This window comes from Wasmannia auropunctata, unplaced genomic scaffold (assembly GCF_000956235.1).
Source record: "Wasmannia auropunctata unplaced genomic scaffold, wasmannia.A_1.0 LD335844.1, whole genome shotgun sequence".
NCBI lineage: Eukaryota > Metazoa > Arthropoda > Insecta > Hymenoptera > Formicidae > Wasmannia > Wasmannia auropunctata.
Window position 1 is genome coordinate 448,425 of NW_012027046.1, and position 21,752 is coordinate 470,176.

The following is a 21,752-nucleotide window of genomic DNA, read 5'->3' on the forward strand; positions in this document are numbered from 1 at the left end:
CTCCTACACCTCTCGTAAAGGTTTTGATTAACGTTCACGATGTTTGCACACAAAAGAACGTACACACGCTGAATTTGCATCGCAAAGTGGAATGCGGAGATTAATTCGAGCCTCCTTCCCTTGATGTCTCCGTTGTCTCGCTAGTTAAAGGACGAAATTAATTGTTTCGTTGCTTTCGAAGCCGCGGTAAGACGACGCGAAAGGGATACGGCAAGATAAGATAAAAGATAAGAGACACGGGCGACAAAAGGGGTTTGTTATTGAATTAAATTGACAAAGATCCGTTTTATGACGTGGATAACGACAATGATTTTGTGCTATTTCTTCAACGTTCTACCAAGCGTAGCAGCTAAAGTTTCATATTTTGTCGCCGGTATTTCTCAAGATGAGATCGTAATATTTGTTGTAACTATACGTTTGTATGAATAATTTTGAATGTGCCCCGTTTAAGATTTTTTAAGATTTAATTCATCTCAAATATGTATTTATTGAAATTCATTCTTTTGTAAAAATTGTATTTCGATATCATGTTAACGTTTTGCACACTGCTGCATGCTTTCTTTGGGCGTCGTCGTTTTCTAAGAGCCGAGAGGACTTGCATGTCTCAATAACGCAATTGCAGTTCGTTCTAAACAACCGGTCTGTTTTCCGTTTTGCCTTCGCTTCGTCCGTTGCCACGTATCCAGTTTTGTCACAGAATCAATTATCAATTTCCTTTCTACGCACGTAATTCGTCTCTCTGTTCCATTTGTGCACACTTCGCAACTGGAGCTATGAAAGGTTTCACAGTTTACCACATGTTTATCTATCAAGAAATTGCGTTACTATTATTGTCGTTAATAAACACGACGTGGACGAACGACAAACAGACGCATGATGTCCGCACACGTAATTACATATAATTAAAACATTTTGGTATCTATATTACGTTGAATCGATATTAAATGACGTCAAAACTTGTCGACCGGAAATAGTGATATGAGTCAGTAATAAGCTCCGATATGTACAATATACAATATCGGATCTTTTTAAAATTAATTTCTCAAGTAAAAAAAGATATATTGACTTTTCTTCTTAAGACAAGAAAATTTATATTACAAAAATTTAACAACTTTCTCTCTCTCTCTCTCTCTTTCTCGTACTTTTTAAAATTGAAAAAAATTCATATATTACTTGTTTACTTATTACCTTATTTACTTTCTTCAGAAATTTTATTTAACAAATTCTATTTGTGGTAAATGTATGAGTGATTATTTTTAAATAATTTTATTGCTTACAAAAATCCTGTCGATCCGAATATCGTGCAGGGAGGTCCGCTATTAAAGTTCTCGAATAAATGTTCATGTGAGGCTCGATCAATTACGTCGACGACTTACAACCAATTATATTACCTGAAGTACTCGAGCGGCGAAAGGGGTCACGTGCGAATTGTTTGAAAAGAATATGATTACTAATTGGCGCTGCCGTGAGTTGTTGGTTGGCCAACAACGCTCTTCGTGGCTGGCTGTTCACACAGCTCTCCGCGTAATTGGGCACATTCGTTCGCGCCGGCTTGGTAATTGCAGCTAACATGTTAACTGCAACTGCGGTCGCGCGCGGCTCGATCGCGAACACTTCTTTCTTCTTTCTCCTTTAATTGGTCGATCCGAAAATGGTCCATTCGACGCGCGTTCTCCTTTGTCTGTTGGCAAAGTGAGATCGGTTGACTCTATTAAATGTGAAAGCTTTAATGAATTCCGATCTGATTGAAATAAATGGCTGTCCGTGTTTCTGCATGTGACTTAACATATTTGACATTTAATGATGTAATGGTTCTAATGAGTTATATTTTCGGATGTTAGTGTCTACCAGAATTTATGTAGGATACTTTTATTTTGATTCGCGAATTAATGAAGTTAAATATGTATTTTATACATTACCGAACATCCCTTTGTGAAATATGTATGTATTTTATTTTTTAGGAATATAATAATGTAGCTTAAATAACATTAATATTTTGTCGCTTCTATGATTATATAACTTGATCTTTTCAGATTAGAATGTCGAAAGCTATCTATATGCTTATCTTTATGTTTTAATAATAGGTACTATATATGCATATATATAAGAATGTTATATAGATTTTAGGTTATATATAAGAGTGTTATCATTAATGCTTGATTAATTTATTTCTGAATAATAGTTAAATATGTAATGAAAATTGATAATTTGATTGCAACACATTATGCTGAACACGATAGAAAGAGTATAGAAAATGTCAAAATCATGAAGAACGTGAAAAAATCTTGTTATACAATAGTTATCAGATTTGTGTTAATTGATTGATTGATACATAATACATAATTATTTATCTCGTTAGCACCGCGTATATATCTTTTGTTTTATAATCGAAATTAATGGAATATATAATTTGTCAAATCGCCATGAGATCAGATAACTTATAAATTTTGCCGAACTTCAACAATTCGATAATTGGCGATCGCAAATGCCGCAGGTACCTCTGCGAAATAAATCGAGATTATCAATTTTGTTTCACGTGCATGGTAAAACGAGAGAGAGAGAGAGAGAGAGAGAGAAGTACTGACAAAAAATAACCGGCGGAAAAGTGAGCCGTCGACTCTCGAATTTCACGCGACCCCGCGGCATTCATCCCGCCCAACGAGCTTTAATTAGTGACGTCAGCTTGTCGTCAGGTCAATTTACGATATTCCAAGATAAACCGCGCCAGACGTACTCCAGTCGCCGCCCAGCTCCGTTCTAAATAACTCCGATCTGTATCGCGTGTTTTGCGAATAGCCGTGTTTCGGGCATGACACAAAGTCTAGTGCAAAGTCTGCAAACATCGTTCCAGAACGATCCCGGCTAGTTATAAGTTGGCCAGTAATATATTCTATGCGTTTTGTTGATGCAGTTAATCGTAGACAATGTCTGTAAGTGTACACTAGTTTATTGTTCGATGACATCATGAGCGATGCGTTTAATTGGACGACGCGAATTCGTTAACCCGCGCCACGAGACGATGGATGTCATACGTGGTTATGTGAGTGTCTAGTTTTATGCTTGGATAAGATATAGGCAAAGTTTCAGCACTATATACACATGTTGAGGGAACTTTCGCTTCATTCTTCATCCTCGGCGAGATCAAGCAACTTGTCAAAGAGTAGAAATATAATAAAATTGAGAAACTTTGGTCCCCTGCAAAAGACAGAAAAAGAAAGAGAGAGAGAGAGATTATTTAAATGTATAATTTTTCAAAATATTTGAAAATTTTTATTCAAAAATTTGAAATCTGAGGAGTCAAATCTTAGACCTGAAATTCCTAATTAAAGACAATGTAAAAATTCGAATATCAAAAAGAAGTGAAGATTTAAATTATGAATAAAATAAATTTTATAAAAATTGAAATGGGGATTTTTTTTAATTTTTTCATCTTTTGATTTTTAAGATCCTCTTACTATGAAATTTCTTTCAATGTATAAGTTCTAATTTCAATCTAGCTTGTTAAAAAATTAAATAAAATAAAAATCCGGATGAAGAAACAATGCTTTGCACTTATCACAGTGAGCTAAATTTTTTTTGTACATGTGCGAGATGACAAGGTAGGCTTGTTCGAGACACCATTACTCATTTCGATGAGATGATCGCTTGGAGTACAAGTGCCTCCAATTAAGAAGCCGATGTTTTAATGAACCTCCAAGCATACCGTTATCATTGCCGCTTAAAGGGCCGGCTCGCGAACAACTCCAGATGTTTATTCGCTACAGCCCGTCTCATTGGTGTATTGCGATTCTCTCTGTGAAGTTATCATTTTTTAAATTACGACATGATTAAGACTTTGACTGGAAATACCGAAAATAAAATGCTAACTTTATGGAAAACGTTGCAATTTCTACTGCTAATTCTTCGTGGTCATTCTGTGTCACATGTGCAAATTAGCATTTCGTGAGCAGACGAGTAAGGGGAAGCTAAACTCGGAGTGAAACGTTAAGTAGTCGCGACTTATCGAAGTCGCATCTTATTTACATCAATTAACTGTGTGTTTCAGTTCGTGCTATATTCTTGTTGTTGCATTACCTTCTCGCACGATTAGCTAGAATATAATCATTCGTTTCACTTGATGTTTTAATTGTACAATCTGACATTTGTTGTACTATTTGTAATTCTTGATGTAACATTTGCGTTTAATTAAACGTGTACGGAAAGAAAACGATTTTTTTGGAAGGTCTAAAAATTTTGCTGGATGCAGGTTTGAAAATAATTCTTGTTGGACCATCAAAATAATTTTGTTGGAAAGTCCAAAAATGATAAGCATTGCTATAAAACGTTTTGATATTCTAGCAATCAGTTTGACTTTCTAACAAAATTATTTTGATGGTCCATCAAGAATTATTTTTATATCTGTATCCAATAAAATCGTTCTTTCCGATAAACATGATTATCTTACTATAGATTTTCGTGTACTGCACTTTTGCCAGACTGATTTTCTTCCCGTTAATCAGATGGAATGACACTCTCTCAAATCAAGTTTGTCGGCGGGTAATCGGTCTCGGCACGGTTGTTGTTCATTGAAGCCTCCTCTTCCCGACGACGACGACTCCAATTTAACGCTGGCGGGCGGTCTTTTACTTTCAGTTGGGCGACGCGATGTTCGTCGAGCTGCCACGCGTTCGCCTGGACGGCGGTGCACGTGCTTTTCGGCAACATTGGGGCTACGAGACACGACCGTTGGCACCACCACCGCCGCTAATCGAAGAGGACGAGGCGGCCATCGAGCCGGAAACTGTCAGCCTTCGGGAGGCCAACACCGCATCTCCGATAGGTGAGTACCGCTAATCGATCTTAAGACGACCGAAATGTGGCCGTTTCGCGATGGTCTCGTTTCCGCGAACAGCACCGATATACCTTTCACGTCCGGCTGCTGTCCGATTGGGATCGAATTTTACACTACCGCACTTTTCGCGATATCTAATATCTCGACGTTGAATTTCTCTGCCAAATCTGTAGCGTTTATATGACGATAGGCGTATAATTCTTCTAAATTCTTTCGTTATTGTTCTGTTAAAAGAGCATGAACTTATATAATTACTCTACATTTAACTATTACATTTTACTATTACGCTGCATTTAACTCGAGCATTTCAAATATTTTACAAAATATTTATTTTCTTAGAATAATTAAATAAGAAGTCAGCTTTTTCATTATATAAATTAGATATTTTGATTAAATTTAAATGTGCCAGGAAGATGAGAAGAATTTAAAAAGAAATTTAAAGCGAAAGCAGATTTTTAAACGATAAACTAGGAATATCGTCGTTGATAGCATCAGAAATACTTTAAAAATAGAAGCTTTAATACAATTAATTAGTTCTTCTTTATTCTAATATTTTTTTTGCTTTTATTGAAATTTTTGTCTTTCTGCAAACGATTTGGATGCGAGTATATGTTATATACAATACAAAAACGGAGAAATAGACAGTATATTTTTCATACTTATTAAAAATTTATCTCTTGGAGATTAAAAGTCAATTAAGTTGATTCTTTAAATATAATATTAAACTTCTTTTTCCATGAAGATTCCATCAGACATTCTAAATTGTGATAAAACGAGGTAATTGCTATTACAAATGCGCGTGAACAATAATCGTTGTTTCTAGCAAATACTTTCGCGAATATAATCATTTGGAAAACACTGGGAACAATTTTGTTAATTTTAATTGCAATGGAATTGCGGGTCTTTGATCTCGCGTTTGTGTGTTTATACAACGAGCTCGCGCGATTTCGTCGGAATCGTCGAAACGCTTTGTGTCCGCTCGGAAACGCGTTAGATGTGATGTTTAACGCCGGTTGACACGTTGTCTTCGATGATAATAGCGGGAAAATCGAGGCCAGTCGACATTAATTGCGCTTTGTTTTGAATTGTTGCTGGCGTCGCTGCGACTGACAGACGCCGCACGACGGTGCAGTCCTTAACGAGTTGATATTGTTCAAAAGGAATCAAGTGCACTTTTTTTCTCTACTTCCCAATTTGCTCTGCTTTTGCAGCAACGCGAAAGAGCGGTGAAGAAGAAACACGATTATGCAGAAAATGAAATAGGACATTTTACAGCGTAATATAGTCACGAAATTGAAACACGAAAAACGAACTTTATTTCTCGTATTTCGCCTTAAAGTACTTTGGAATTAAATTAACTTTTCCGAGTTATTTGGCAACTTATAGCCATATAAAAAGAAATATATATTTTAATTATTAAATTTCATATCTACTGTACCTATATGTATTTTAACTTTATTCTGATTTATTGCATAATAAGGTTATAACAATTCTTATTGTTATTTGTTACGCATTTTTATGATAAAATTAGAGATTAAAGTTAAAGATTAGAGTTAAATTGTTGCAACTTTTTAATAAATAGGATCTTTCACTGATATCTGAACAAAGTAAATATCTAAGATACCGAAGATATTTAAGATATCTAGGATAAAGCAGTTTCCTATAATAATTTATTTTATTGTTTATTATATCGCAATAGGATAAAATATAATTTTGTAAGCTTATTTAATATTTGCATTGGCCTTTAATTATATGTTGCATTTTAGTAAATTAATGTTATTGAATTTCCTGCCTTACCGATACATCTGCCGTATCATCTACGAGAAAGCACAATTTTATAGAAGCTTCTATTACCAACTGTCGATATCTTATTTCTTCTCATAGTTCATAGATGGCAGAAGAAGTAAAGAATTTGTAGACCGGTATTCATAGTCAATTTTAAAAAAATTATTCAATCGAATGTAAGAACAATATCGACTGTGATTAATTTCTTACAATTTAAAACTTACGATTGCTCACGATTCTTATTGTAGATCCCGTATTAAGTTGTTTTACAATACGTCGTATGTTGGATCATAAGCCGTAGGGCGTAGAGAGTAAGAATTGACAGTCAATCACAGTCAAATGTAAAGAAAATATTCTTTACGTTGTAATTAGTCAACACCTGAATTGACAAGCTTTGTATGTATTTGTTATAGATGAAATAAGATAGCTTTTTACGTAGGTATTATCTCCATTAAAAAAAATATATATAATAAATATTTCTAAACTTATATAATAATATAATTATTAATATTAATAGCATTATATCATGTTTAAAAAAAGTTCAAGCTTTTAGTTTTATCAATAAGAAATTGTTGAAATTTTTTCTACAACTGATTTTTTTTACGAATTTAAAAATAATTTCATAATATACATATAAATTATTTAATATATAAAACACAATTAACATAGAAAAATATTTTGTCCTTCATTGGCATTATCGCGAGAAGTTAAAGAATTTCTATTTAAAAATCGAAAAGATAGCGAGAGATTTAAATATCTCAGATTGCATACGATATATTTTGCGAGCAATGTAAACATTGAGCTTTGCAATGTCAACTCTTTGTTGAAAGAATAAGAAAGAAAAGAGTCTCTCGAGCTTCCCTCTTACGGCTAGATATAACTATGACCTAATTTCGGTAAGAGTTCCGAGAAAATTCTGTTTCTTCTTTGTGACATTTAAAAGTCTCATTGCGGAACATTGTACTACGCTATTATGTGTAGGAGTTGGGTGTTTTAGAAATTACGGTTATAGATAATAGTCCTGATAAAACGACATTGTCGCAGGAGATTTTGTCAGAGAAGTGTTACCTTTTGTATTGTTAAAATTAACCATGGTCAACTCATTATTTGAACTCATTATTTATCCGAAGGAAAAAGTGCCTCTTTCATCTTACACCCGCTGTGTCAATTTGAATTCGTTTATTTCATCTTATTTCAATTGATTTCTTTCACGGCCTCGTATATTATACTTTTTTTCTGCACTACGATCGCGTATATACTCGCGCGGAAAAACCGCGTTCGCACGAACGCGCAATGACGATGCAAGGATAGCGGTGCTGCCGACAATGTGGATTTTAATATACCACTCGGTGGCCTTCGATACCTTCATCACGTGCAAACATTATCGTCGATGCAAAAACCTGGGAATTTTTAAAGAAGCGTAAATATCCAATTTGGAAGGAACTCGAGCGCTGATCGACTAATGGCGCTAGTCTCAATAAACGCGGTTTTGATAAAGTTTTATTCGTTATTCAAAGATACATGAAACGGTACTTTTTAATTAAATTATATCTAATAAAAGAACATATATTTTTATCTGATTATATATGTATATATCGGATGTCGAAATATCAGTTAGCTCGTACGCGAATCTTTTAAAAAATGAATTTTTCTTTTGTTAAAGCGTACCTTTCGTCATCGTGATATCTCCATGTGTGAAATCAATATTAAAAATTAAATTTAACTGGCTTTATAATGAACCTATTCGCTCGAACGAGATCGAGAAGCGAAGTGTCAGTTTAGTCGAGAGTTGAGAGTCTCTCGTTGACAGCCTTCTCTCGTCGCGATCGTCATCGCCGTGGTATTGTCTGAAGCACCGGAAATGCTCCCGCCGGAAGAACCATCCTAGTAGTCTCGCGCTCGAACTACACGCGGTCCCCTCCTGTCACCGAGACCTGCGTGGGTCTTGGGCGCGTCCATGCACGCATGAATGCCCGTTTCTATCCACGTAAATACACACTCGATCCCGCCGCTGCCGTTGCCGATCACGTTCGGTACACGAGACACATCGTGTAGGATTAAATCGTGAACGGGCTCGAGAGGTGTGAATGCTAATTGCAAAGAATCTGTCGGCATCAAAATGAAATCTTTTCGTTCAATAAGCGATTTTTACACGTGTATTGCTATTATTATCTTGAACATATTTATCATATTTATGGGATTTTTATATATTTTTGTGGAAAAGATCAGAACTTGTGCGGTCTAATATGTTTTTCAAAGAATTCAAAATAGAGAATAGTGTAAATTTTTTATTTTATATTAATTTTAAAGTTAATATTCATGAACTTTTGAAAAAATATGTATGTATTCTTTTAAAAGAATTAAAAGTCCGAGGTACGTACATTTCGGAGATCAGAATCGATAATTCTAGTGAGTTGAATTCTCAATGTTGCAGACAAAAAGCAAGTCAGTTAGTGTATTACTAAATATTAAATCCTTCAATTGACTGAAATGATCTTTTTGGATCTCTAATATAAATATACGTATCTCGGACTTTTAATCGTATAATCGAACATGCGACGTTACGACGTGACTTATCTCGCGTCTCGCAAACTCGACAATGAAGACGGTGGAAGATAGATGACTATTTCCACGCGATTCGCGATATCCTCGTGAAAAATCGTGCTCATGTCTGACGAATGCGGACCGTTAGCTGCCGGAGAGCCGCCATTAAAGTGTCTTGTCGTGAGTTAAACTCGCGATTTGTATGCACGAAGTGTACCGAACGTGACACATCCGATCGCGATTCCAACCGACTGAACCGACGAGCCCGAGCAAGACAGAAGTTTTTTTTCTCTGAAGCGCAATGATTAGATCGTCCAGGCAAAAGGTTATTGCGATGACTAATTTTGTAGGATGTGGTAGTTGGAATATCCTCGGAAAGTTATTAAAAGCAATGTTTACAAGTAGAAATTTTGCTTTTTTTTTCTAATTTTGACTTATATATTTTTTCATATTTTTTCTTTTAGTGTAATATTGATCTTATATTAATTGCAAATTATTATTGGATTATCTGTTACGAACTATATACATTGTACATACGTATATGTGTAGACATTGCACACACCCATATATATATATATATATATATATATATATATATATATATATGTACGGAGAGAATTTCCTTTTATAATTTACTCTGAAAATCATGTTAATCGTGGGACAACATAGTATTTCGACAAATTTTACTGTGCACTATATTAAATTTGTTGTAGTATATATTTAAAAAAATAGTGAAAATTACATAAAATTTGTCAAAATACTATGTTGTCTTACGATTAACATGATTTTCAGGGTCAATTTTAAAATAAAATTCTCTCCGTGTACAATGTATACAGTTTATATACAGATATCCAATAATAATTTGCAAACAATATAAGATCAATATTACACTAAAAAAAATTATATAAAAAAAATATACATATAATACGTTTTTATTCTTGGTATAAACTGTAAATTCTGATCTCAAATATTCTAAAATATTGGAAGTCATTTAAATAAATAAGTTTTTAAAAAAATAAGATATGTTCCCACACTCTGAATTATATCTTGCACTCTGTTCCATAATCTTCGAATCTGAATTCTCAATTCTGTCGACGAAGAAAGTAGGAAATCATCGCGCCGCAAGACGTTTCTTAACGCGATGCCTAATAATTAATATAATTAAGATTGCTTCGATCTAAATCTAATCTAGTGGAAATGTGTGCTCGTTAACGCATACAAAATGCTTTCTACTTTACTTCTGGTAGCAGCGCGGAATGAAGATCGCGTCTTGCATCGCCTACTTTGCGCCTGCGTCCCTAATCTCGCCATTGTTTTGCGAGGATTATTTCGCGGCGGAGGTGGCTAATTGCATGTCGCTGTCGACGCGCGTGGGAAAGCGCTAACGATTTCCACGCGTGACTTCGCGAGCGACGTTATCTCACTCGTATCGCTCCAATTCGAGGAAAAAAAATTTGAGAATTCGTTTTCGTCATTTACTGATGTCTTTTTTTCTCGCGCTTACTTCAAATTATTCAATATTCGCAGAACTGCTTTTTAATGCGTCAACACTTGATACATCTCTATATAAATACTCAATACTAATTTTCTTTTTAAATGCAGATACTAGTAAAAGCTAAGAGAGATCAAGAGAGGAAATAAAGATTGAATTTTGTCGATTTTTGTGCTGAGAACGAACATTCTTTAAACTCGGATAAATTTAATAAAAATTTTTTTAGATGCAAATATTTATTACAATTTTTCACAAATTTAGAAGAAATATAAAAAAAAACATATTTTGTTTTGTTTGAAACTTATCACATTCTTTGAATATATCGATAATGATTATAACATAGGATAAAATAATTTAATTTAAATTTCTCCATTCTTTTTGTATTGCATAAATTAACCTCCGGTTTAGAGCTGAAATTATAGAATGCAAAAAAATCGATTCACATTTAGGCCTGAAAATCTAATAATCTCAAGTGTTTATTTCTTTTGTTTTATCTCTAATTTTATTGTTACACACATTTTTAAATTTTAAATTCTCTATATTTTTCCTATATTTTCTAACAAGATTAATCTAGACAAAAAAGAAAAATGAAGCGTTATTGAATTTTTTTCGCAAACTTGACTCAATAATTTTACGACGCATTTAATCTATTCGTTGATTTTGGGAAGATTTAATTTCCGTCGTGATCCAACGCTTATCGTCATCGGCGACCACACATCCTCCGCACATTTACATCGGCGATTACGGAATGAAGATCCATCAGGGACAAGCAGTCTGTCTTGGACCACGATTTGCGTGGTCTCTTCCCGTTGTCGCGACGATTGCACGCGTGCGACTCGATTGACGAGACGAATTGAACGGCATCCGGAAGCCTCTCCGTGTTGCTTCGTTTTACATGGTGTACAATGTCGCGGAAGCTTTCCATGGACCAATTTACATTGTTTAATTACTCGTTGTACTTAATTACTTTTCTCGTACGCTTTCCTTTATTCGAGGACGCATGCAGGAAATGTCAATCTTTACGACTTGAAATTAGTATTTTTTTTTTTATCGACGATTGTTGTTTCTCATTAACTTTGGGAATTGAATCGCGTTATTATTTCTGTAATTTCTGTATTCGGCGGAATTTCAATGGAAAACGCAGTGAAATTTCACATTTCTACATTTTCGGTTATGCAAACTCAAAGCGGGAAACTTCTGAATACCGAGGCTTCCGATTGAAATTGCGTTACACGTAAAAATAATACATAGATATTGTACCGCAGCAATATGTATATATATAGGTATTCGATTTTCAAACTGAATTGAATAGAAAAATTATATTTACCTCACTTTCAGAAGTTCCCTGTACATTCGCAATAACGCAACAGCTTTTCTCACGTGCAATCCATACATTTCATTACGAAGAAAATCCTCCCTCTCAAAAACAAATAGAACCTGATGTAAATAGGAAATGCTCGTCGCAACATTTCTGCCTGAATCGCAAGCGTCAGATCTTGTTTTTGCCCAATATAGTCGTCGCGAAAATTGCTTCGGAGTGCGCGGCGCGATTACGTCTGATTAATAAATCTACCGAAAGTGTAATCGTCTTCGTAATCTCGTAATCCTGAGACTAGAGTCTACCTCCTCGTAATAGTCCGCCCCTCCTCGCACCGTTCGCGATGATTTCGCACGAGCCGATTGGCGCAGCGTACTAACGCGCCGGAATCCTCCTCATCGAAAGAGTCCTCGGCGCCGGATGCGATAAAACGGCTCGTCGTCGCCGTCGTCGTTGTACTCATCATCGTCCGCTCTTCGCGACACCGATATAAGTGCGTTCACGCCGTTCGTCGGACGGACGTTGCGAGAGCGCGCGGCGGATAAAAGTCGGCGAAGTGTGCTAGGTCATTACCTTTCAGCGACCGAGCCGAGTGATCCGTCACAGTCGCCGTGGTGCACGCGGTCCTAGGCGGTCGTCGTACTCGGCTCCTTTTTTCTTCTTGCTGGCTCGCTAATTTTTCATTGTGATGATTCGGTCATCGGTGATGGTTTACCAAACGTGCCGCATCCGCGTGTAAAGTAATTTGCAACAGTGCGAGTGTCGAGAAGAGCATCGCATTCAGCTGCTGCGGTGGGATATATAGTCGGTATTCACATTCTCCGTACTTGCGATTCTGCATTTGATTGAACGGCTGTTCAATCGGAGAGGAAAAAGGGGAGTGCATGCTTCGATAATCGGCGCATTCAGGAAACTGACCGCGTGGACTGGAGAGCGTTTATCGTCGCGATTTGTAGGGATTGACTGATGGTTCGGTACATCTCGAGGGAGTGGTCGTGCTGTTTGTTGTTTGACGATGACGCGTCGATAAGGCGCGTTTAATTGAAGAGGGGGAGGGAAAGAGAGGTTGGGTGGTCCCACTCGTTGGACCATTACCGGTGTTTGCAGTACGAGAGTGCGCTGTCGCAACTGTAAACGAGACGAAAGTGTTCCGCATTGGGGGCGATTGTCACACGATTGCGCGATCATCGCGGCGGCGTTAGAATGAGTCGCAAGAAGGTATGGAACTCCATTATGCGGCGGAAGAAGAAGAATCACTTGGATTTAAGCTCCAAAGACGAGAATCCCCCCTCGGGCAACGTTTGTAAGTTTGCGAGGCGCCGCGTCTTCGTTTTCCTTAGAGAGGAACCTTTATTAGCAATTTCTCGCTCCAGTAACGAGCTATTCAGACGCACGGATAAATTCGAAATGCGAAATGTGTTATTTATTTCAAAATATGAAGGTTCTTCTCTAAAGTACAGATACTGCAGCAGCTTTTCTTTTTGCTTCGACTTGGTATACCTGTGGGATTCTTTGCTAACACCAACTGCTATAATGAACGCTTCGTTGGCATTATTCTCGATTAACACGCTTCGTTGCATTGTTTCAATAATAGCGCGGAGTTATGCGGAACGCGCCGCGCCGGCAGAAGCTCAGGGTCTTTTTGCGGAAATGAAAACCGCAACCTGTTTGCCTCACGTCATTAAATACTCCGAACGCGCGGATGTGTGCGAACGCGTGCACGCGTTGTGGCGCTCACGTGGCGCTTTATCGCTCGTAAAACCATCGTCGGCTCGTCCAGATTTTACCACGACTGCGTTAATGCGTAGAAGATTATTCATTGTCCGCGCGATAAAATTGTGCAAGCGTTTTCTGCAGTAAGGACCTTTCTTTCTCGCGTCATGCCTTTTCCTTATTTTGTGTTTTCTTCTCACTCTCGCCGATCAATGTGCAGGCGAAACCGCAATTTTACGCTCCGCATTTTCTCCGCCAGATTTATTTTATATACAGCTTTGCCTCATCTCGCGAAATTTGATTCGAATTCTAGAGAGATTTCTCCTATCGCTGCGCGATTTTTCATTCGGCTCCTTCTGGCGAGGGAACCCAATCGGATATTACGCGCTATACCTTTTTATTTCCTATAAAATTTTCATTTCTATCCGTTCCTCATCCTTCGACGTTACATTCGGCCTGACGCCTTTCGCATTCGAGATCCCACGGTATCGGGAAAGAGAGAGAAAGAGAGAAGTCAGGACTGGCGGCATCTGCTGAAACATCGAACGGCGAGCATTCCGTAGGTATATAGAGAAAAAAATATGACTGGTCGCGAAACGGTAGCTTGCGAGAGACGGAAAAGAGGAAAATAAGAGAGGAGAGATAAGTGTGTTAAACCATAATGCAAGATAAACTCTCTTCAGCAGCTCAGTAATTCGATGAAGTTGATATATAAAATCGGAGTCGGGTCGAGTTGAGAAAAGCATTATTGCGTTTCACAGACGATGAACGCCCTGGAAAAGAGCGCGAAAGAGCGCAAAACGAGGAAAAAAGTAGGACGGAAAAGAGGCAAGACTGCGGACATCCAATAACGGGAATGAAAATACAGATAAAAGAGCGGAGAAGCCGACGATGCGAATAAGCTCCTAATTGTATTTTATCGATTGGATTGACAGCTGTTATCTTCTCTTTTTCTTTCATCCGGAATCACTTGCTAATACTGTCAAATCCTGCTCGAACTCTTTCGCGATCTGGAAGTAAGGCATGAATTATTTACGGCGCTTTCGAAGCGGATTTAAAATTCGAATCGCCCTGTTTCCGTCGTCTCCGTGAATGGGGCGGATGAATAAAGAAAAGGGAAAATGCCGGGAAGGAGGAGGGGGGGAACTACGTTGCCTCTCCAGAGTCGACGATTTTAATTGAAACGTCCGCGCATTTAATTAAAAATCACTGTCCGCTATGATACCGACCTGAAGCCGACTGTCCTGGCGGGACTCGATTCTTCACGCGCGGTGAAATTGCGTTTTGTGTGCTCCGCTTTCACAGCGAAAGGAGATAAAAAAGAACGTTAGGAAAAAAAAACGAGGATACGCCGTAAATATATATATCGTTAGATCGCCTGTTGCGCAAAAGGAGGTGACGCGCAGAACGAAATTAATTCAAATGTGTACACGTGTATTATACGAAACTCGATTTAAAATTCTGATTAGTTGAGAGCATATCACATGTGACATTTTTGCTATTATTTTTAATTCAACGGAATATAATTGAGCGTATGTATTAAACATATTATCCCAGGCTGCGGCATCTTACAAAGATGCACAGCAGATTTAATTTTTAGATAATATAGAACTTCAATGCACATTGGAAAAAGTTTCGTGACAAACAGCAATAACTGTAAACGATATGTGGGTCTCTTCTGGATTACAAATGATATGAAATTCATATGATATATAAAAAAAAATATGCTTCTAATTGTCTTAGCATAATTATTTTGAAATAACGTAAACCGTTAGATTTTTATTCGTTCGCAGCGCAACGTCATGAAAGAGTGACTACAGTAAAGTAATCGGACCAGAACTTTTACACGCTTTTCCTTTGTATTTCTCAAGACGAGGGAGACAGATGCCGTTGCTCTTTCAAAGAGGCCTATTCGTCGAGAATATTAAATAATTTCGATACACCGACATTTCAGAGCCGTAATCGTTAATAACGCAGCGCGAAGGAAACGGTTACATGGATTAATTGGCGGAACAAATCGCGGCGTTTACGCGGATTGTTCCAAATACGGAACCGCGCGCATCGAACGACCATCTCAGCCTCTTCCTTTTTACGCGGAGCGCGTCCGGAACCAAAGCGGGCGCGAGGGAATTGCCGCTTCGATTCGAAGGTTAGCGCAAAGTGTAATGTCCGAAGTGATTATAGTCGATTAATTCACGTGGGTGATTCGTAAGACGAAGTCGTCGTCTCTCTTTCATGGGCGAAGGCCGGTTTCCGATTTTTCCGAGTATAAATAGTTAGTTGCCGCCGCGCCGTCGGATTGCCGCGAATCGGATTGCGGACTACGGACACGGTTCCGGATATGGAATAACACCTAGGGAGAAGAAGCGACTTAAGGTGCGGAGCGCCGACTCACGCGTATTCCTCTTTAATATTGCAACCTAAGTAATGCAAGCGAATAAGGCGACTCCGCGCTTTCATACTTCGGTTTTACTCAGTATAATAATTTGTTTCGCTTAATTGTGACTACTGTTAAAAAGGAATTATTTCGATTGATTTAATACACGATTTAATACCATTTCTTGCGTGGAAAGTTAATAGATTCGAAATTTACGCTAAAATTTATTTTGTGAATTATATTTAAAAAAGTCAGTTTGCGCATGTGTGTATTATAGGTATTGGAATATGAGAATTTTTATTAGTCTTTTGAATTTTTTAATTTGTAGCAAATATTCTTATGATATAAAATAATATTTTACGCGGTATATTTTGTAAATTGAATTTTTTGATTAACCTGGCGAAAAAAGAAAGAAAGGAGAGAATAGAAGGAGGTTTTTTTTGTATATTTATAATTTTTTATGTTGCACATTTATTTATATTATAATATAATATATTTTTCAGTTTTACAAATGATAATTTTTGACAATGATAGAAATATGAAGTATTTCTTTGTTACTAAATAATTTAGATTTAAACAGAGATTTTGATGCAAACACTGAAGAACACAGAAATAATTTTTTAAAATTTTGAATTAATTGAAATCTGTTATTATTTACTGGTTTTACATGATTCTTTATTTTGATGAACCATGCGTGTAATGAAAGTTTTGGGAGCTTCTAACTAACGCAGGAAATTAACGAGCGACGCGTAACAAATTCTCGATAAATTTCGAAAACGCGAACAACATACGAAATGACCGTGCGCAAAAATATACCAATAATTATCATCCGATTGCGCGTGCATCCGGTTGCTTTCTTTCGCGCTGCGGGATCATATCCCACAGCAGGTACATTAATAATTAGGAGCTTTACGGCGCGTACCGTCAGCTGGAGGACGAGAGTAATGGCGGCTTTGTCTTTCGTCTCGAGGGTTCGTCCCTCTTCCGCCGCCTTGCTCTTTGCGTTCTCCGCTTTCGTGCGAGCACGATCCCCACGTTCTCCTCACCTACTCTCTTCTTTGTATCCCCGCGACGCCACGCATCCGCAATCTCTTTCTTCGCGAGGTGGAATCTCGAGACGGGATGGCCGCGCAAACGCCAAAGGGCTAGAAAAATGAAGGATGAGAGAGAAGTATCTTTTTACGCGTTTCTTCGAATTTCACGAACGTTAAGAGACGAAGCCTTTCGGCTTACTGAGATTATACTTGCCATGATGTCTTCCAGAAAAGAGCTATTATACTTACAATTAGAGTTACAGAACAAAGCATTTGCTGGCATTGCATTTGATGCGTTAGGAAAATAATTTAGTAATTTCATCTTGTTATTTTGTCCACTTTCGTTACTTTGTAGTCAAATCAATCAAACTTTTTAAATCAGATGAAAGATGTACGTTAATTTATAGACATTAATTTTAAAGGTTTGACAATTGTAACTGGATAACAAATGACAAACTGAAAAACCGGCTTCGCTTTTGCGCGTATTTCTTTATCCGGTATAATAACAATCAAAATTCGTCTTGCGCAGTTCATCATGATTCGCTGAGTCAGGTTTGTTTTTGCCAAAGGAACCAAATCGAGCGCAGATTTGCCATAATGTTTTATGGCCCGTAGAATACTTTCTTTTCCTCTGAACTCGCGTACAATCGGAGTAATTATGAGTGCCGCGCTTTTAAGAACCGAGATAGTTCATTGTATCTCCGCACTCTCTTCTTCTTGCGACAGCTCGTAAAAACGGCGCTCTAATTATACGACGTGAAATGCTTATAGCCAATCTCCGTTAAATACGCTTGGGCATATTCTCAATCACCGAGAACAATGGGTCAATAAATGATTTTGACAATTAGCTAAATACTCTTTTGAAATCGCGAATATAATACGAAAGTAAATTCGTTCTCTTTTGTCAAATTGAAATTTTTTTTATTAAATAATCAACGGTAAATTGAAAGCATAATTTTGTTAATATTTTTATTTTTGTCCTTTTATGTAATACAAGAAATTTCATAACAATATGCGTGTATTATGTTAACACTCTGTATTAGGACAAAGTATATATAATATTTTGCTTCGCTTTGATGCTAAAATATATTCTTAAAATTACATTACGTTGCGATAATTGGATGAACCGGTTGGGAATCTAGTTTCCAAACGGAATCATTGCATTAAGTAGTGGGCTAGGTTCATCTGGCTCCTCCTACGTGATCGTATGAGTCAATCTCCTTGTACGGCAAGGAGGAGCGCGTCCGCTTATTTCGCGCCGGAAATACAGCGTGGTTGTCGAGTTGATGGTCTTTCCTCATTACGGGCCGCGCCTTAATGCCCCTTTTTTCGTGATTCGCGAAATGATTTGACTTCTCTCGAATTTAAAACATATACTTATCTTTCGTATTTGTAATTAATTTGATTCGTAATTTTATTTTGCAAAATATGGAAATTTTTTAAAAGTCTTTGGACCATTTAATCGTTTTAGAAACCTAAAATAAAAACGATTACACATTTTTTTTATTTGATATATTTTAATTATTATACAAAAGTACAAATTAACAGAACTTAATTTCTGGTTATGTTGCACACGTGCACGTGCACGTCAGAATGGTTCTTCTTTCAAAATCATTCTTCTGAATGAATTTGTGTAACGGCGCGTTATGAAATCGCGGATACAACATGGGGAGTGTTGTAAAAATACGGGTGGAATAAACCGCAGGAATTACGCATGGCTTTGAAAGTAAATTTATTGCATGTCACTATTGTAAACACGTGTAATTGTGATTTGAAAATTAGCCGAGCTTTCTCTCGTCCCTTTGCTAATGAAACGGCGCGGCGCTTTAGCGTTCTGCCGATGACAACCAGTATACGTCTCACAATCGGTGACAATGCATCCGAAATTCAACAGTATGTCGCAGTATATCAACATGGTCCGATCACTGCACGCGGTGGGCGAGATAACGCGAATCGATCATCGATTTTATTTGCAGTTCGTTTCAAGCGATGTAACTCGTGTAAACATCGCTTTAAAATTTTTACCGAATCGAAAATCTACACAATATTGATATTATTTATTAGAATTGTCATTAAGATCAAGATTAAAAGAATTTTACTTTATTCAAAGTATCTATAATTGACGACGAGTGATTAACAATTGTTACTTAAAATTTTGCTTCCATTGTTTTTGAAAGAAAAAAAGAGATAGAAAAGGATTAAAGAAAAAAGGAAGCTGTAAGATAGTCAAGAAAATGACGGCAAAAAATATAGCAGAAATGTATGTGTACATAATATCCGTATTAAATGAACATAGCCAATAAATTAGCAATATATATTTAACAATTCGAAAAAATATGTAGGACGACTGCATAGAGGGCATGGAGGGAAAAATACTGCAATGTTACGTCAACATTTACTTCCGTCAATTCTGGAAGAAGAAGTAGGTTACGAAAACAAGTCTATAATTCATAAACTATCGAATTGCAAATATGTGTATAGCGCGGTGTGTGCGTCGCGTACGTGTGTGTGTGTGTGTGTGTGTGTGTGTGTGTGTGTGTAACAATTTCAGCAGATTACCGTGCAGTCACCATTCCGACGGGGATGAATGGACCAGCATGTTTGTATTAAATATCTGTCCCTCTCCTCTTGCATCCTTCCCATCGTATACAATATACATTGATGCACACGCGTGCGTAGCGATAGAGTTACGGAAGCGTTTCCGTATTTTATCGTTGGTCTTATCTGGTTTTCTGATTGCGGCAGTGGTTCTCAATTAATCGGTGCTTGGAAGTTTTGAAAAATGTTTAACTCGGGAATATAGATTTGGGATGATTTTTACACTTCAGTACCGGAAAATAAAGCTTATTATCAGTCTTGACATAACAGATAGAAAAATTTCTTTACTGATCGCAAATTTGTATTTATTTTTTTAATTTTTTCTTATTTTTTTATAAAATATTGAAATATATATAATGATTTTAAATACTTATAAATTATAGAACAATCAATAATATACGATAATAATAATAATAAAGACTTTCAATTAGAGTGTAAAAAACATTTTAGATAATTATTTACACAAAAAGTAACTATTCTCGAGTTAAATGTCTATTTCTATTTGAGAGATGCATTTATTACTATTTATTATTTATTTGCTTTAAAAATATACTAAATATTCTTTTTCTTTCAACAATAAAAAATTTACCAAAAAATATCGTTTAAATCTTTCTACACGCTTTACTTTTTACTAACTTCGAATTTATTAATTTGATACATTTTGTAAATACAAGTAACATATTTAAATTTTGTAAGTTTTTCTTACCTATGTATGCTTGACACTGTATCACTTTCTCGGCAAAGCTATGCTTATTCATTTCACATTCTTATAACTCTGGATTTGTCAATGCAAATGTAATGCCCATATAGCGCCGTTATTACGACGAGTTTCTACGTTACCAAGAAGAGGATCTCAACACAGGCATACTTTATATCCGGAATTGTCTTCGTTGTGCGAGCATGATAGCAATCATCTTTTCGTGGAGTGTAAGTGTCCTCGCGCGTAAACATATTAATACAAATATTACCTAAAAAAAATATATATATGTATATTATAATTTTCTTGGTGCGATTATAAGTAAAGTAATTTTTAGAATTTGTTGATCTTTTTGAATGTTTTCTTTAGTAACAGACTAGTTTCACAAACTATCAGCCTATTTTCTGATCTTAATCTATTGAATTTAACTAGTTTCGATTTTTTTGTTGAATTTACTGTAGAAAGATGTTACTTTTCTCGTCGCGAATATATCGAAAGATGGTCGAACGATTTTTCTAGTGTTTACGCGAGAAGATCGGCCGCCTGGAAGCGAGCCAGCGGTATTTTTATGCGTTTCGTCGGTCGTACGAGACGGGAACTGCTGCGCAAACGAAAGCCGCAATATAGAACGGATCTATGGTCGTCGTTATACACGAAACGATCGGAATTTCGGGGGCAAAGAGAGTTCTTCGATGCAGTTGTACGGGCAGTATTGCGGCACTCATGCGCGCAAACTATGACCCATATTCGCGGGCCATCCGCGAAACTGAAATGAGAAATCGCAGATGGAATGAATGTGGAATGGCATGCTCGCTTGTTTACTCTGTAAATAACGTGATATTTAAAATCGCCCGGGATTGAAAGACAGGTTATTGGTTTCTATATAGATATGAAATTTTAATTGACAGCGATGTGATTTGTATGAAATTTGTGGAAGACATATATGTAAACAGTAATTTAAAACAGTAATGTAAAAGAAAATGATGGAACGAAATAATCGACGAAATTAAATAAAAAAGAATGAACTGCGCGTATTGAAGGAGAATGAAATTACTAGTTAATTAATACTCATCCATACCCGATTTTTTTCTCTTTTATCTTTTTGTGATATCGAGTTAAACCATTCAGTTTTTCTTTCTTATTTGCACATTAGAGAGTTTACTCTGTGAAAGTGAAAAGCTATGATTATATTGCGAAATTCGAAACACAATTGAAAATGTAGAATCATACACAGTTGAAAATGTAAACTACGAGATACGTTACTTACCGCATACCGTCGCAACAATTTTCCTCATCGTTTGCACATCTTTAAGCATACACGTTGCTAAGCATGCGAGATTTCTTTCAAGATCTCGCGCAGATT

General features: G+C 36.6%; 1 protein-coding gene across 2 annotated transcripts in view; it reads left to right on the top strand.

Annotated features, from left to right (window-relative positions):
- LOC105455758 (disabled homolog 2-interacting protein) overlaps positions 1-21,752 on the top strand; it is a 290,985-nt gene that overhangs the window by 138,110 nt on the left and 131,123 nt on the right. For both annotated transcript variants that reach the window (XM_011699316.1, XM_011699317.1), the window contains one exon: positions 4,633-4,819. In XM_011699316.1, coding sequence (XP_011697618.1) covers positions 4,633-4,819 — 187 coding nt within the window. The remainder of the gene's footprint in view (positions 1-4,632; positions 4,820-21,752) is intronic.